Source organism: Archocentrus centrarchus, unplaced genomic scaffold (genome assembly GCF_007364275.1).
Source record: "Archocentrus centrarchus isolate MPI-CPG fArcCen1 unplaced genomic scaffold, fArcCen1 scaffold_100_ctg1, whole genome shotgun sequence".
NCBI lineage: Eukaryota > Metazoa > Chordata > Actinopteri > Cichliformes > Cichlidae > Archocentrus > Archocentrus centrarchus.
This window is the reverse complement of record NW_022060146.1, coordinates 69437-88000: the sequence shown is the minus strand read 5'-3', so window position 1 is coordinate 88000 and position 18564 is coordinate 69437. Positions and strand designations below refer to the sequence as shown.

Genomic DNA, 18564 nt, shown 5'->3' with positions numbered 1-18564 from the left:
CTCAGCTGTCTCTCTCTTCCTGATTACCTGTTGTGTGTTTAAGGTCTCAGTGTTGTTTAGTTGTTGTGTTGTCAGTATTTACCCTCATGCTGTGTGTTCTTTGTCAGTTTATTTATCTAGCTGGGATTCCTAGTCTTGGCTTTGCCTTGTTAATTTTTTGTATAATTACACATTAAATCTGTTTGTAAGTCCATGTCCTGTGTTGTGAGTCCTCTCTGCTACACAGCACACTGTGACAGTCTATGGCCCACTTTGTCCACATTGTAACATATCTACAGGTAACAGAAAAGAACAAAAAAATCCAATGAATATAATTTCAAAGATTCACTAGAACAGGTGGTTCATGTAATCAATAGATTGTTGAAGCATTTGATTCATTTTTTATTTTTAGCAGTTCAGAAAAAGTGTAACACTCTCACTGAGCAGCAGGAAGTCAAAATGATCACTTTGTAACTGTTTAGATGTCTTTGCAAAATCTAAACTACATTAAGAAGCTTATTTTAATGTGTATGTATATAAAACAGCAACATGCTATACACTCATATCAGTCATTAATGTGAGGACCTTAAATCAAACTCAGAATGAAATGAACAGAAAGAAAAATAATTTTCTCTTTTGTATCATATGTTGTTATCTAGCATTTAAAACAGATGTTAAAGGAAGAGAGACTGAAGGTCTGTTGGTTTGTGACTCAGCCTGCTACATGTAGCTCCAACAGCTCCAACAGCTCGCCCTGATACAAAGGTGGTCCTCCAGAAGGGGTGATATCAGGCTGGATGGGTTGTCTTTCTGAGTTACTCGGCATTCTTCTGTGTGAATTTCTCAAATAAACAGAAATTAAACAGACAACCAGTCCAGCTGTTGCTATTAGTCCCAGTACCACATACAAGACAATGCTTCTCTGACTCTCTGGTTGGGGTCTCGGAGTTGGTGTCTGATCGGCTGCTGTTGGAGAAAACACAAAGATATTTAATGACACTTGTTTGTTACAATAAAAAGCATATTATACATTTAAGTTATAAAAGACAGATACGCAAATAATACAGTTCTCAGTAGCTAAACTCAGTCAAGTCTATTTTAACGGATCAGTCAGTGTAACAGTAACAATCATCTTAAAAGAAGAAGAGGAGGGAGAAATTATTTCCTCTTAGTAATGTACCTGTGACATTCAGGTGACATCTCTGATAGCCAGAACCATCATCAGTGTTGACCTCACACAGGTACACGCCTGAGTCATCAGTCCTGAGTCTGGACACTTGAAGTCTGATTCGTCTTTCTCTGAGGGCGTCTTTGTCACTCTGGACTCGTCCTGAAAACTTTGACACTCTGACACCTCAACACCTTCTTGAACACGATACAGGACTGACAGTTTGTTTTCAGTAAGATTTTCACAGTATGCATCAGTACATGAGAGTTTATACAGTATGTCATCAGATGAGATACAAAGCATGTTAAAATGTTCAGGAGAGCTGTCAGGGTTGGTGGTGAACGTCCACTCCAGCAACTCCCTGTTGGGATTTGCTCAAAGCCAACAACGTCCTCAAATACTTGATCAAAGTGCTGAACTGTGAGCCTGTGATGCAGCTTCATATCACGTGAGTTTCACATATATACAAATGAGAAGTTGTTACATTGTTAATCTTGATTCACCTGCAATACTTTAGTAACTTGTACGGACTTAATGTAGTGTTTAGTTCATCTGTGGTTTTATAGAGATTTTTTTTATTGGTATTTTTTTCACACTTGAATTAAAATCAGTTAATCTTGGGCACTGGTCCACATAGTCAACAGCAGGTAGTGCTATTTCACCCTTTCATACAAAAAAACCCCATGGAAAATCCTTTGAGAGGGCTACAGGGGTCACTGATTCCAAGATGGCTGATGGAGACAAAAAGAGATCAGGCACCTTAGCTATCCCAGCGTCTACCTTCTATAAAAAAGAATCCACTGAAGGTAAAAAAAAATAAAATAAGACTAATGAGCATCTTAGGTAACATAATGTCCAAGAAATATCTCAATTTTTATTTTACATTTGGAGAAAATACTAATTTTCTATGTGCACACTGTAGTGACCATTATGCACTGGCCATGTCTACATGGCCAGTGCATGTGCTATTTCCACTGTGTTCTAGCTAGTCATCACTGAATGTTTGCACTTTCAGTGCATATTTTATGCATTGAAAATGTTTTGTTTCTTTATATTTTATAGAGCTTCAAGAGTCAGGAGTACATAGTTATAGAGTTGGCAGTTTCCTGAATCAAGTGAGGAAGAGTGTGGTGATAGTGGCAGTGATGAGGATGTGACTACAGAATGGGAGTTCTGTAACCTCTTACTGGGTGAGAGTAAGAATTCAGTGACTATTTACATGGTGATAAGGCAGGGGTGGGCAATCCCAGGCCTCGAGGGCTGCAGGTTTTAGATGTCCCTGATCCAGCACACCTGAATCAAATGGCTGAAGTACCTCCTCAGTATGCAGTCAAGTTCTCCAGAGTGCTGCTAATGACTTCTATATGTGATTCAGGTGTGTTGGCTCAGGAACACATCTAAAACACGCAGGACACCGGCCCTCGAGGCCTGGAGTTTCCCACTCCTGTGATTAAGGGATGGTGTGTGTGTGTGTTTCTAAAGTGATATGAATTGACAATAAAGTGATTTTAAATAAATTGAGTCGTTTCAGTGAATAGTCAAGAATAAAGTATGTAGTGCACCCTTTGCCAGGCAGAATTAGGTATACTACAGGCAGGAAAGACTGGTAATAAATGTGGTGTGATTATACAGGTATACTGGGATATTATTTCAAGATTTACACAGTATTTCAACAAATTACCATATAATTCTTTGTTTTAAGGAAAGCGCACAGAGTACACTGTAGTGTACAAAAAAATCTCCTTAGGGGATGGAGATAGAAAAAAAAAGTTTCTCAGTATGTTTTTGTACCCTTATGGAACCCTAAAATCACTGGATAAAAAAATCTGTAATCAAAATTTAATAATTCATGCATGAGAGGGCTAATTATATCTTCCGAAAAAAAAATTTCATCCTGTTATAAACTTGTTCTTCAGCTTAGTTTTCTATTCTTACCAAAAAAAAAGAACACTTGGTGACTGAATTCAGAATTGATTCTGATATTTTTATTAATTAATCTGTTTTAGATTTTTTTTTAAAAAGTAAATTTGATCAAAAGCTTTTATTTTAAGTGTATTAATGAATCTGACCTCATGTTGGCTGCAGAGTTACAGAGAATCATATTTTCTATTTCCAGCTTCAAACAAACTGTCATGGTCCTCAGCTGTGCTCAGTGTTTTTGTGTTTGTTGCTTGTTTACCACCATCCACACAATAAAAATGTGAGGTTTTCTGGTTTAAATCTTTAAATAACACTGCAAACACTTCGTGATTATTTATAAAGTTGCATGTGATGAACAGAGTTTTGATGGATCTGTCAGGGTTGGTGGTGAACGTCCACTCCAGTGTGATGTTGTGGTTCTCCTCTGCCTGATAGGAGGTCTGTGTCACATTGACTACAAATGATCCTGTTGAGGAGACAGAGAGGGAAAGAGAGGAGCAGACACACTGAGAACTGGAACAAATCTGTTGTTGAGCTTTATTTGGAGTTCATAAAGTGAACCTGTAAACTAACCAGAGACACATGAGGTGAGGATGAGGAGCAGCAGGATCCAGCAGATCATCTTCTGCCTGTGAGAGGAGACAGAGGTGAAGAGTCAGCAACACATGAGGTCAAAGGTCAGTCAGTACTGCCATATTTTGTTCAGTCTACAATATGGTGAAATTTGAATAAGAGAACAGACAGGTACAAACTGGAAGATGATGAAGACACAGCAGGAGTTTGTATTGTATCTTTTATCTCACTGTATTCTGTGTGCTGTTCCTGTCGTGATGTGGATTATTAGCTAACTTCGTAGAAATTTGAGTTAGTACATATTATGAAGTGAAGCTCAGACCAAAGCAGTTTATTATAAGGGATGGTGTTCTCCTCTGTAGTGGGACCCTGAGTTCCTCTGCCTGGACTGAGAAGGCTGAGGGTCTCCCACTGCAGGCAGATCATAGACTGTGTTCAGCTTTGTCTCTGCTGAGGACTCAAGGTGAGACCATGAATTCAGTCTTTTGTCTTTTGAAACATGATCCTGTGTGCATATTTGCATGTTGCTATGGAAATGCTTTGTATAACCTTTAAACTCCAGCCTCTGGTTGATGATCTGTAATTTTTCCATCTTCCTGATTCAGATGTTTGAGTCTGATCTGGTCTGAAAACAAGACAGGATATTCAAAGCTTTGCAGAGTCCTACATTTCATAAAACAAATGTTATTAGAGATGGATTCAAATGTCAAACACTATTTATGTAACTGGGTTATTTAAGCTTTGCTGTTCAAAAAGGAAATTCAGTAACCAGGAGCATGAAATTCAACAACACATCAGAATAATGTGATGGTAACATGAGACTCAAACTGGTTTAACCAGCTGGACGGTGCAGGCATGTCCGTCAAGGTCAAATAATGAGCTCAGTGTGTGCAGCTCTGCTCACCTGTATTCAAATCCTCTTTATCTAAGAGAAAAACAGGGAAGTGAAGTTCAGAGTGAAGCAGATTCATGGTGGACATTTGGTGAGCTTTAAATTATTTTCTTTACAGAAACATTTCTGTTATTATTGAATGTGCAGATGGAAATTATTTCTCATTTAGTTTGGCAAAAATAATTCTTCATTAATTTATTGATGAAGACGTTCCTGTGAATCCTGCGGTGGTTACAAACAGTCGGTGAGGAAGTTCCTCTTTGGAGAGTTAAAGATTGGAAAGAAAAGCTGAAATGGTTGAAGTAGAGGCTGATTATTAATGTTAGCATGATGATGAGATTTTGTAGTCCTTAGTTATTTTATTTATTTCAGCTCGTTGGTCACATTTGTTTTACTTTAAAATCATTTTGATATTTTGAATTTTTTAATACAAAGTTCTGTAAAACACCTAAAACCTCTTTAACAAACAGCACAGGTATGCAGTTTGTTTATGTATGAGTCTAAATTTATGACTCTATGAAGCACACAGCTATGATCAGAAGAAATGGTGGATATTAATGGATTTATAGATCAAAAACAGACCTGATTCGGATCAACCTGAGCTGAACCAGTTTCTGTGTTATTAACCTAAAAACAACAACACAGAAGTTACAAGCTGTGAATTCTGCTCTGTGTTTTCAACATCCTGAAAGTTGCATGTCCACTCAGTTTTAGAGCAACAAGTTTCATTTGATTTGAAGGAAACGTCCAGCTTCTTTTCACAGAGACAAACTTCACTGAAACATGTTGTGGGCAGTTCAGAACGAGCAGAGACTTCATGATCATCATGTTTTAGTTTAAACACTGAAAAGTGTCTTTGTGTTATTTTCACCTAAATACAGACTCACACTCTTCAAGCTCAAACTGATGAAGGGACAGAAATAGAAAAAGGGCAGAAACAGCGCCACCTGCTGCAGACAGCACAGAGCTGCAGAGTGACGGCGATCAGGACGAAGTCGGGTAAGTGAAGCTTTGATGTGATTTCACGCTGATGATAAAATAGTCTCTCATGTTTCACTTCATCACAAACAAACTGATTGTTTGCTGGTTTGTTGATGTTCAGACACAAGCTGACAAATAATGAACGCTTTAAGGAAAATATAACACTAGAATATTAAACAGGTCACTGTCTTCACAGCAATCAAAGATCCCAATAAACAGAAAGAAAACCAAATTATAATCTGTGTTTGATTCTCAGGTGTCTCATCAGGTGACTGCAGGTTTGGACCAACATGGAAAGGTATCACACTCAAAAGCTCACATTAACTCTGCTCACACAAAGACACTCAATAACTCTACAACACCTCTGTTCTCTCTGTTCATCACTGATTTACCCCAAACTGCAGCTCTCTGTCAGACAGCATGTTAGTGTGACTCATGGAGATGAAGATGACAGCTTTAACACATTCAGCCAACATGATCAGAGACCATCTCATCAAAGAGAAAGAAAATAAAGACAATCTGACTCAGACTGTGAATTTAATAAAGTCAAAGAAAAGGAGGAAAATTTCTGAGACATCAGAAATCAAACATTTACAGCACAGAATGTGGCAGCTTAACACTAGAAATCATTCAGTATGAAGAGCTTCAAACTTTACAGGTTTACTGTTTTCTATTTGCTGTAGATGTTCAGTCTGTCCAGCATATGTTTCACCTGAAGAGTAAAAATAAAATTGTAGACATGTTTCTCTAACTTGTGCTTTTCCTCCCTTCCCAGAGCAGACTCTCCTGAAGCTGAACCTGGACTCAGCTCTGTGTCTACAAGGAAGCAAAACTATCCACAGGAAGAAGCCGCTGACCTTAAAAGAAGAAATGTGTCTGCTGCTGAGAAGTAAGAGTTAACTGAATGTTAAAGGTATCTTACAGCTGTCATTACAGCTGACCTCCCACTGCTCAGCTTTAAGAGCTTCAGCCTTCAGAGGCTTGCAGTATTGTTATTGTTGTGACAGCTCTGAGTTTGTCCAGTACTCACAGCTGAAGACTAAGAAGTTCATTTCTCTCTGTTATGGTCTCTTTGTCTACCAGGATCAGTGAGGGACCAGACTCCTCTGAACCTGAACCTGGAGCCAGCTGTGTGTCTTTGAGCAGTGATCGGTCAAAGGAATTCTTGATCCACTTTAAAGGATCAAAATGTTCTGGTGTTGAGAAGTAAGACATTTTTAAAATGACCTCACAGCTGAACAGTTCAACTGTCCATCAGTAATCTCTGGAGCTTTTTCTTGAAGACGTTTCTTCTCTCAAAATAAAATTTAAGATGCAGATAAAAAAAAAGCTCTTTTAAAAGAAAAGTGTCGGGCAGATTTAGAGGGTTTTACATCTGAACTCTTCATGTTTCTACATTCAGTTAAAAACAAAAACACTTTCTGAAAAGTAGATTGTGCAGAGATAAACTCCTGCAATATGTTATTCCAGCTTTCATAATGAAGAGATATTTTTCACCAGTGGTTCTCTAATTAGGAAAAATTAAAATCTTCTTTTTGCTGCTCCCTTTATGGCTCACCACAGCAGATCATCTTCCTCCATCACACCCTGTCCCTACCATCCTCCTGTCACTGCATGTTCACAGAATCCATGAATCTCTTCTGTGGTTTTCCTCTTTTCTTCTTCCCTGGCAGCTCCATATTTGACATCCTTTGTCCAATATATCCACTATCCCTCCTCTGCACATGTCCAAACCATCTCAGCTTTGCCTCTAACTTTGTGTTCAAACTTCCCTCTGATGCACTCATTTTGAATCTTCTCCATTCTGGTCACTCACAATGAAAATCTGAACATCTTCAACTCTTCAACACAGGAACTCCACCTCCTGTGTTGTAGGTGCCAGATACGCTTTGTCTTAAGTTGTGTTTTGATATCACACCAGCGGTCGTGGTGACGTATTGATGTATGAATCACATGGGTGTTGTTGTAACAGCTGACAGGGTTAAAGGGGTGTCACACTCACCTGCTTGGGTGGAATGGAGGAGAGAGGTCAGCTGGGTGGCCGTAGTTTTTGTTGACCGCAATGCAACGTATCTCAGTGCAAAGTAATGCATGAAGCAAGAACGCTCGTATGTATTGTTTGTCTGTTAGTCTCGTGGCTGATTCTCATTTAGATTCATGCTTGGTGGTGGATCAATAAACATGACACAAACTCATCGTGTGCTCAGCGTACTTTGTTAGGAGTGAAGGCAGTGCGTCATACAAACAGACAGTGCCCAGTATTTCCTCTCAAGCGACTCAGGCCTTTGGAGTCGCTACATGTGTTTTTGTCAGAGCCACCGTCTCTCCTTTTCCTGTCTCCTTTGTGCTGCATTGCTGCTCCTAAACATACAAAATGGTTTTGGGGATGAGGCACAGCTCCTGAGCCTAAAGATGGCTCATTTTATACTAAACAAGAAAAAAATCCACTTATTGGTCACTGTGGAGAAGCATTTCACCAACTCTAGTGAGGTGTTGTACTCCACCTGGCAACCTAAACATAACCTGACCCATACTCTTATAGGTACTGTGGAAATAATGAAAACATTATTGAAAATTTATCTTGGAAAAAAAAATCAACCTGACATCAGTCCTCACCTGTTCTTTCTGGATCTATTATAATTAATATGGTTTTTTTAAGCTGACCTCACACCCTGAAGCTCCACCTGGCTCTCCTCTCTCTTCCCTGAACCAGTTCTTCTCATGATCAAATTGTTTAGTTTTGTTTTTAAAAAGTAATAACTAATACATATTTCACTAAACTAATTTAAGACCTCGTCTGAACTTCTTCAGCCTCTCCACCTTTCATTGCTTCAACTTAGTCATTGCTGTATGTACTACCATTCTCCTGATATCATTACACATATCTAATATACTGTCTTGCCCTTGTGTTGTGTGACTGTTACTCACACTGACGTTACTCTTTTTAAAAAAAACAAAGTAAGTCCTGTTGCTGTTTCAGCCTTTTAGTTGGTGGTGGCATTGTGCTGAAATGAGATAATAAAACATATTGGCTAGTTTAGCTAACTTCTAGACAATGTTGGGTAGGACAAATGCGCTTGTCTCCAATATTGGGGGGGACATGTCCCCCCCGGTTCCTATGCCTCTCGATGTGGGTGTCAAATATCCCATAATTTTACTAATTAGATACAAAAGTACTGAAAGAGGTTTACTCAGGGGAGGTAATGAAGTAAAAACACTGTTATTTCCCACTACTTTTTTTTTTTAATACAGGATGTTCTTTTCTGGCACAACCCTAAAGGGGTTTGTCTCTCCTTCTGGGATCAAACTGTGGATTTTTCTCTTGGTAGGCAAATGTGTTAATAACTACACTGTGGACCCACGGCTACAGTAGAGTCCAAAAGTTAAAAAAATGACCCTATAAATGAGTGCAGTAAGCTCCCTTTAAAAACAACAGTACAGCAGTGTTTGTGTTAATCAGGATGATCACCACAGAAGAAGAAACCTTGAGCTTGTGTTTGTGTATAAAATGTTTACAGTTTCTTCCTGCTGTCTTCACAGAGTCGATCAGCAGAGCTCAGATGTTTTGAGTCTCCAGCATCAGCAACAAACTGATCTGGACCAAATATTTATGGTTTGTACCTGTACAGAAAAACCTCTTTATCATCTTCATGTTTCACTTTCAGGGTGTCAGAAAATCTAAAACATCCGACAGCAAATGTTGTCCAACAGTTGCTGTAAAATAACCACAAAATTACAAATGTAATTCAATAGTCAATTATGTCTAATTACAGTCTTCTCTAGTAAATTTCCACAGTACAATAACACATTAATAATATTTTATCTAATCTAATCTAATTTTCCCCATCAATAAAAAATCTGTAAAATATAATAAAATACAGACAAACATAATTTGGTGGTTGCTCTTTTAAATAACAGCATAATTATATTATTTGATTTTTCCAATCAGTTTATAACATACACTACTGAAGGAACCGATTTCTTGAAGTAAAATTAGTAAACTTATTTGAAAATAACAGTCACCATTTTCTATTTTCATGAAAACAAATTCAGTTATTTTTTATTGCATTTTTTTCTAATCTTATGTCCATTTATTTTACTTAAAGGTCACCAGCCTAAATACACCAATGTGTGTACTTTTCTTCAGTCTCAGTTTAATCACCCTTAGCTGTTATGATATATGACTTTAACCATTTTGATTAACTGGTCATGGATCCAGGGTGAGCCCCACTTTTCACCCTATGAGCTGTGAAAGGCTCAAGTCTGTCCCATCAATCTTTGAAGGTTTATAAGGTGATTTTCAAACACTGTGAAATCCATCATTATACAATAAAACAAACAAACAAACAAAACCAGGATGTTTGGAAGGGTTCTCTGGGTTTACAAAATTGCACCTGAACAAACCACCAGACCTCTGGATCAGTGTTCTTTGGACAGATAAGACCAAACTGGAGATGTTTGTCTATAATGCAGAGAGCCACATTTGACAAAAACAAACAGAATATCAGCACAAACACCTCAAACCAGCTGTCAGCACGGTGGTGGAGAGGTGATGATTTGGGCTTGTTTTGCAGCCACAGTGACCTCCTCTGTATGCCAAAGTATTCTAGAGTCAAATCTGAGCCCATTTGTGTTTGTATGTAGATGTATTTGTTTGTTTATATCTTATCACAATTTAGTTTATTTCAGAAATATAAAATATAATGTTAGCAGCCTATGTTTTACATTGATAGTTACCACATTCACACTTCAAATTGTTTAGGAAAATTATGGCTAAGTTTTTTTTTTGTTTTTTTTAATTGTACATCTTTTAACACTGTTTTCTTTAAAAGGGAAGGAGAAAAAAAGTCTATGAAAATCTATGTGCAATGTACATCTGTAATTTATTCTTTTCCAGAGGCTGGAGGAGAGTATGTATAATTTTATGAAGAATGAGCTGCAGAAGATGAAGAGTTTTCTGAATCCAGATTACCCAGAATCCTCAGAGTGTCAGAGGGAGGATGAGGAGGAGTTGGACAGTGAGGAAGAGAAGCAGAGGAAAAGCAGCAAAGAGGCATTTCTGAAACTCACAGTTAACTTCCTGAGGAAAATGAACTTTGATGGGTTGGCCGACCGTCTGCAAAGCAGTAAGATTTATTTTAATAAATGCATTCTTTTAGGGAATTGAACTCTAAATTTTCTATTGAAATTATGATGCTCATATTTTCCTGTAGAAAATCCAGATCCAGTTTGTGAATATGAGTTTAAATCTAACCTGAAGAAGAAGTTCCAGTGTGTGTTTGAGGGGATCACCAAACCAGGAAACTCAGTCGCTCTGAATCAGATCTACACAGAGCTCTACATCACAGAGGGAGGAGCTGAAGGAGTCAATGATGAACATGAGGTCAGACAGATAGAAGAATTTTCCAGAAAACGAGGCAGACCAGAAACATCAATCATATGTGAAGACATCTTTAAACCCACAGAGGGGAGAGATAAACCAATCAGAACAGTGCTGACAAAGGGAGTCGCTGGCATCGGGAAAACATTCCTAACACAGAAGTTCACTCTGGACTGGGCTGAAGATAAAACCAACCAGGACATCCAGTTCATGTTTCCATTCACTTTCAGAGAGCTGAATCTGCTGAAGGATAAAAAGTTCAGTTTGGTGGGACTTGTTCATCATTTCTTTACTGAAACTAAAGATGGAGGACTCTACAGCTTTGACAGCCTCAAGGTTGTGTTCATCTTTGATGGTCTGGATGAGTGTCGACTTCCTCTGGACTTCCACAACACTGAGATCCTGACTGATGTCACAGAGTCCTCATCAGTGGATGTGCTGCTGATAAACCTCATCAGGGGGAATCTGCTTCCTTCTGCTCACATCTGGATAACCACACGACCTGCAGCAGCCAATCAGATCCCTGCTGAGTGTGTAGACATGGCTACAGAGGTCAGAGGGTTCACTGACCCAAAGAAGGAGGAATATTTCAGGAAGAGATTCAGAGATGAGGAACAGGCCACCAACATAATCTCCCACATTAAGAGTTCACGAAGCCTCCACATCATGTGTCACATCCCAGTCTTCTGCTGGATCACTGCTACAGTTCTGGAAAATGTATCAAAACCCAGAAAGGAAGAAAAACTGCCCAAGACTCTGACTGAGATGTACATCCACTTCCTGGTGGTTCAGATCAAAATGAAGAACATTAAATATGATGGAGCAGCTGAGTCAGATCCACACTGGAGTCCAGAGAGAAAGAAGATGATTGAGGCTCTGGGGAAACTGGCTTTGGAGCAGCTGCAGAAGGGCAACCTGATCTTCTATGAATCAGACCTGACAGAGTGTGGCATCAATATCAGAGAGGCCTCAGTGTACTCAGGAGTGTTCACACAGATCTTTAAAGAAGAGAGAGGGCTCTACCAGGAGAAGGTGTTCTGCTTCATCCATCTGAGTGTTCAGGAGTTTCTGGCTGCTCTTCATGTCCATCTGACATTCACCAACTCTGGTGTCAACCTGCTGGAAGAAGAACAAACAGCATCAGTGCCGACTGAAGAGCCTTCAGTGAGACACTTCTACCAGAGTGCTGTGGACAAGGCCTTAGAGAGTCCAAATGGACACCTGGACTTGTTCCTCCGGTTCCTCCTGGGTCTTTCACTGCAGACCAATCAAAGTCTCTTAAAAGGCCTGCTGACACAGACAGGAAGCAGCTCAGAGATGAATCGGGAAGCAATCAAGTATATTAAAGTGCAGATCAGTAAGAATCACTCTCCAGAGAAAAGCATCAACCTGTTCCACTGTCTGAATGAACTGAATGATGACTCTGTAGTGAAGGAGATCCAACACCACCTTAGCTCAGGAAACTTGTCCACAGTTAATCTCTCGCCTGCTCAGTGGTCAGCTCTGGTCTTCATCTTACTGTCATCAGAAGAAAATCTGGATGTGTTTGACCTGAAGAAATATTCAGGTTCAGAGGAGGCTCTACTGAAGCTTCTGCCAGTGATCAAATTCTCCAAGAAAGCTCTGTAAGTGTTTAAGTTTGATCCTAGTAAAATATTGCTTTAATGCACTTCTTTCAAGAGTTTGAAAAAAATCACATATGTAAATGATGATGATTATTATTATTATATTTCCAGGTTGAGTGGTTTTAACCTCACAGAGAGAAGCTGTGAAGCTTTGTCCTCAGTCCTCAGTTCCCAGTCTTCTACACTGAGAGAGCTGGACATGAGTAACAACAACCTGCAGGACTCAGGAGTGGAACTACTTTGTGCTGGACTTGGGAGTCCTCACTGTAAACTGGAAACCCTCAGGTCAGCTTAATGTTTGTTTAGAAGGAGTTTGATATTTTCTTTAATTGTGATTATTATATAGCCAAAAAAAGCTTTCAAACATTTCATGAGGAGGTGATTGTGCTCTTCTGTTACACACTATGCAGAAGTACAGTAGAGTAATGTTAGAGAAACCAAAGCAAAACAAAATAACTTTATTTGAAACTTAAAAGCCATCAAAATACAAAATAAAAAAGTTTAAGTTTTCTTTAATGTGAAGTTGAAATTTATAACTTTGACTGCACTTAATGAAGTGGCATGTTTGGTGTTTTCTGTGTTTGCAGGCTGTCAGGTTGTCTGATCACAGAAAAAGGCTGTGAGTCTCTGGCTTCAGCTCTGAGGTCCAACCCCTCCCATTTGAAAGAGCTGGACCTGAGCTACAACCACCCAGGAGACCCAGTGAAGTTCCTGTCTGCTCAACTGGAGGATCCACACTGGAAACTGGAAACTCTCAGGTAGGAAAACTGGAGGTAAATCTGACCTCAGATTTCAATAATAATTAAAGGATATATGTAAATACACTGTATATCTATAGCAAAATTATAGGCAGAGTCAAACAGGTGTTTCACAGAATAACAACTTTAATAAAGATAATTTATTTGTTAATCCAGGTATTTATAGAGCACAGTAGTGACTGCATAAGTTTGTGGTCTGAGAAGTGAACAGTTTGCTCCAAAGAACAGGCCCACAGTCACTAAAAGCACCCTCAGTGCACAATGTTGGCACTGGCAGAGAAAATTTGACAAGTTTTTCATGGACACAACCCACATACTCAACTCAGCTGTTCAACCCACAAATGCATTTTTCTTACCAATGTGGAACCATTGAAGGGCAAATAAACAGACTTTCCAACAGTATAGGATTTATTGCCAAGATGCATTTTTACAACAAAGAAATAATCAGCCAAACACAAATTTCCTTACTTTTTGTTTAAGATGTTTTCACTACTAAAATGATCACTGACTGAGGACGTCCTGGTGCCAAGTGAACTTGAGTAATTGTCACTGTGAAGGCTGTTCCTCCAAATCACGCCCTGTCAGGTTTCAGTATCATTGTCCATGTGAGAGTTGACTTTTATCAGTAACCCTTCTGTTTCTTTGACCCCTCCCTGCCTGTTTCAGTGTTATACTTTGCCAACACTTTGGTTCAGCTTACCATCCCAGAAATACTGTCACTAGCTTACAGCTTAATACTAATTAATACAAAACTACTTTAAACTTTGTAACAGGACTTTCTGATTCCCACAGTGACTGTCAATCAAAGTCATACTGTTAAATAAGAGGAAAGCAAGTGGCCTATTTTTTTTTTTATTTCATGTACTTATAAGTACAGCAAAAAACAAGCTTGTTTCTGTAGAGGAAGATGACTCAAAGAATATAAATGTCCATGTTTTCATGCTGAATGAGAATGTGCTCATTTCAGGTTGGAGCCTCAAGGAGTCCAATGGTTGAGACCAGGTCTAAAGAAATGTAAGTGTACTTTTTTAGCAGCTATATTTACACCCTGCTGTGCAGTGGCGGTCCTAGCCTGTTTGGCGCCCTGGGCGAGCATTCCCGCCGGCGCCCCCCCCCCCCCCCCCCCCCCCCCCCCACACACACACACACACACAATAACGATCGCCGCACTACTACACTTGGGGGGGTAATGAGCGACTGCTGTGTGGTGTATGTAGCTTTCTGCCATGGTCTGACAGACAGGCTTTAACAGAAGGTCCCCCCACCATCACAGGCACACTCAGAATTTCTTTTAAATTTTTTTTTGAAAAAACATGGAAGAAACTGAAATATTACAGAGCTTCTGCTTAACTTTATCTTTGCTTGTTTCTCCTCTTCTTCTTTTCTCTTTTTCCTAAACTGTGCACCTGATGGCTTTGACCTTTTCCCTTCCATCTGCCACAATTCGCCACCACCACCGCCCATCCCCAGGGTTGTCAGATCTGACTGACAGTTGCCAGCCCAACACAACAAAACCTCCACTGAAACTCATGTTAATAGCACCAGGTGTGATATATATTTAAATATACAAGCTTTGGGTAACTTGTTAAAATTTTGGCTGCTTTTCACCATATTTGGTAGGTTTTTAGGAAGTTTTTATTGTAAAATTATATATCTATATAATTTTATAATTATATAGAAATATCTATAATATTCCACCCCAATGTGTTCACAAGCTGCCCAATCTGGCAACACTGCGCCATCCACCAACATTTGTCCAAACTGTCTAGATTCGTATTTGTGTTATTTTTTTTATCAGGATTCGGGTTCACACAAATACTGTGATTTAATGACCATATTTACAGTATTATAAATGAAATTGGCTTTGTGTTCTATCAGTTGTGTGCATCTAATTTTATTAGACGCACAGATTCATTCTGTGGAACATGGGAGGAAAAAAAAAAAAAAAGAGTCAGTTTTGCATATCTCGCAAAAGTTTTGCGAGATCCTGAGTTACTTTTGCGAGATCTCGCAAAACTTTTCAATATTAGGACATACACTTCGCGTTAATCTTGATATGGCAGTGTCCGTGAGGATAAAAGGTTTGGCAAGAGACTGCCAGCAAAAGTCGCCTTTATTTATAATTCAGCAGTTACTGTTGGCTGTAACCAGGCCCAAACTGTACAGGCATGAATGAATGAACCCGGCTGACAGTCTCACTCTCACGCCATCACTGCTTCACTCGACTCACACCCCAGGCTGAGAGGAGAAGGGGGCGGGGCAGCGCTGTGTGTGTGACGGTCGAGTGAAGCAGTGACAGCGAGACAGATCCCCCGCCTGCCCTTTTTCTTCTGTTACAACCTGTCTGACCATGGCAGAAAGCTACATGCAATACACAGCAAGCAGAGGGCGCCCATTATCCCACAAGTGGAGTAGTGCGGTAGGCGTTGCTGCGGCGATCGCAATGCGTTGGGGGGAGGGGGGCGGTCATGCCGCCCTAGATGAAATGCCGCCCTGGGCGGCTGCCCATGTCGCCCATATCAGAAACCGCCACTGCTGCTGTGTTTTGTTCTATAAGAAGACTTGTATATTTTATTCCTGTCATAAGACCTTTTCCATGAATTAAAAAAAAATGTTCCAGGAATTTATTTCCATAACTAAAAAGCCATTTTTGTTAGCAATACAACCTTAAAATATCACTGTATCATTATGTTCCAGCATTACTACATCTCTGCTGCTGATATTGACTGATTATGATGATAAACTGATTTTACACTGATAGTCGAATGCTTGTTTGTCCTGAATGTTTCATTAGATAAAGCTGGTTTTTCTCTCAGCAGATGTTGCGTAACATTATCTTACTTGTTAGTTTGATAGTCTACATAACAGGTACCTGGATAAAATTAGCTGGCTTTCAAATCTTAGTTAGTTTTGGTCTTTATTTTTCATGTGTGTGTGTGTGTGTGTGTGTGTGTGTGTGTGTGTGTGTGTTATGTTACAGTCCACCCAAACACTGATAATAAAAATGTGTTTAATACATTTATAAAGTAGCACAGGGCACTCATGAATGACAGCATGATCAGACCTTGAAGTAGAAACAGTGACACCTGCAGGTGATCATAAATATAGTTATTAATGATCATTACACTGCCTGCATCCTGCAGTGTTTACAGGACACAGACTGCGTGGGCCACTTACATCCATACTTATACATTGACTAATATTAAGCTATCAGGCTGCTGAGTTAAAAGCATTAATGTCTTTTGTCTCTTTAGATTTCTGTGATCTGACTCTGGATCCAAACACAGCACACAGAAACCTCAAACTGTCTGACAACAACAAGAAGGTGATGTACGTGAATGAGGAGCAGTCGTATCCTGATCATCCTGAAAGATTTGATTACTGGCGTCAGCTGCTGTGTACTAACAGTCTGACTGGTCGCTGTTACTGGGAGGTTGAGTGGAGAGAAGAGGTTCATATTACAGTATCTTATGGAGGAATCAGACGTAAAGGAGACGGCTATGACAGCAGGTTTGGAAGAACTGATCAGTCCTGGAGTTTCTGCTGCATTGATCATGGTGGTTACTTTGGAAATCACAATTACAGATCAATAGTGATCTCTGTCCCCTCCTCCTCTGTGTCTCACAAAGTAGCAGTGTATGTGGACTATCCTGCAGGCACCATCTCCTTCTACAGTGTCCTCTCTGACACACTGATCCACCTCCACACCTTCTACAGCACATTCACTGAACCTCTATATGCTGGGTTTGAATTAAGGTCACTTGGCTCCAGCATCTGTCTCTGTGGTGACTCAGAGAAGTGAACTTACTGTGAAGAGAAACATTCTCACAATGGTTAAAAATGCAGCATTTTGAGCCAAAGAATGAGCTGAATGTCATTGATTTACCATCACTTCACATCATGCATTAGGTTTTCATGTATCATTAACTGCATTTGTGATATCCAGAATGAACACTGTGGTGTTCTGATGAGTGTGATGCAATGTTGGACAATTATCCAGACTCTCTTCCACCTGCTCCCTACTCTCACTACAGGTAACACACTGCTCCAACAAGTTAAAGGACACTTCAGTGAATGTTCACTGTGTAATTTCCAGAGGTGGCAAAAGTACTGACATTCTGTACTTAAGTAGAAGTACAAGTACTTGTGTTAAAAACTACTCTGGTAAAAGTTGAAGTACTAGTTCAACTTCTTTACTTAAGTAAAAGTAAAAAGGTAAAGTAAAAAAGTACAGGCTCTGAAATGTACTCAAAGTAAGAAAGTAAAAGTAGCTCTTTGGAGGACGTTTCTACCTATTTTTCTGTAAAGCTAACTGAACCTCATTATATATTATTGTAATAATATAAAATAATATTACATGAGAATACAAATGTTATTCCAACCTAAATGTTAATTCTAATGAATGCACTCAGCTTGAAACTGTTATGGAGGACACAAACTGTTAAAGGGAATTTAAACACAGCTCTATTCTCTGTGTCCTCCATAGTAGAGGGTGACTGTGCCTCCACCTAAACACCAACATGAGGATACTCAGGGGTTACAGTGGGATTCAGAAGGTGGAGGAACCCTAAGATCAGCTGTAGTGGCTCTGCATGGGGAGAAGAACCACAGCTTTCTATTGTGAGCTGCAGTAAATGATGTTGGTGTGCAGGCTGTGATCAGCTGACCTGCTGCTGCTCTCTTCTTCCTCTTTCTTACGTCTTTGTCCATCTGAGTGAAGTTTTCGCTCATTCTTTGCTCTCCCTGGAAATACAGCAGCTGTTCCTTTAACTAGCAGACACACTGTGTGACAAACTGCACACACTTTTTGTGCTGATATTTGTTGAGCCTTTAGAAATGTTGCATTTAAAACTACCTGCAGCACGTTACTCTCTTTATGTTCGCTCCTCTTCTGTAGTGCTAGCTAAATGCTAAATTACCATGAGCACAACTTGGTCCGGCCCACTGTAACCCCTGATTATAGCTCTATAAATGACACATTAATTATACAGTTTTGCCTTTGGATGTGATAAGCCCCGGGGATGGAGGATACCCCTGTATGATTGTCTCTTATATGTTATTATTTAGGCTCAGATCGTTTGATGTTTTAACGCACTGACCAGAAATGCAAACGAGTTAAACCTAAAGTAACGAGCCTGTTTTGAAAATGTAAGAAGTAGAAAGTACAGATACTTGTGTAAAAATGTAGGGAGTAAAAATAAAAAGTAGTCGGACAAATAAATACTCAAGTAAAGTACAGATACCTGAAAAATCTACTTAAGTACAGTAACGAAGTATTTGTACTTCGT

At 39.5% G+C, this 18564-nt stretch overlaps 1 protein-coding gene across 1 annotated transcript; it reads left to right on the top strand.

The window, feature by feature from the left end:
• Positions 1-5790: 5790 nt before the first annotated feature.
• On the top strand, positions 5791-17175 carry LOC115775276 (NLR family CARD domain-containing protein 3-like). Its single transcript, XM_030722836.1, has 10 exons — positions 5791-5811; positions 6289-6402; positions 6597-6719; positions 9054-9126; positions 10411-10639; positions 10727-12518; positions 12630-12803; positions 13106-13276; positions 14244-14290; positions 16531-17175. The coding sequence occupies exons 1-10, from the start codon at positions 5804-5806 to the stop codon at positions 17076-17078; spliced, it is 3279 nt and encodes a 1092-aa protein (XP_030578696.1). The 5' UTR covers positions 5791-5803; the 3' UTR covers positions 17079-17175.
• The last annotated feature ends 1389 nt before the right edge of the window (positions 17176-18564 follow it).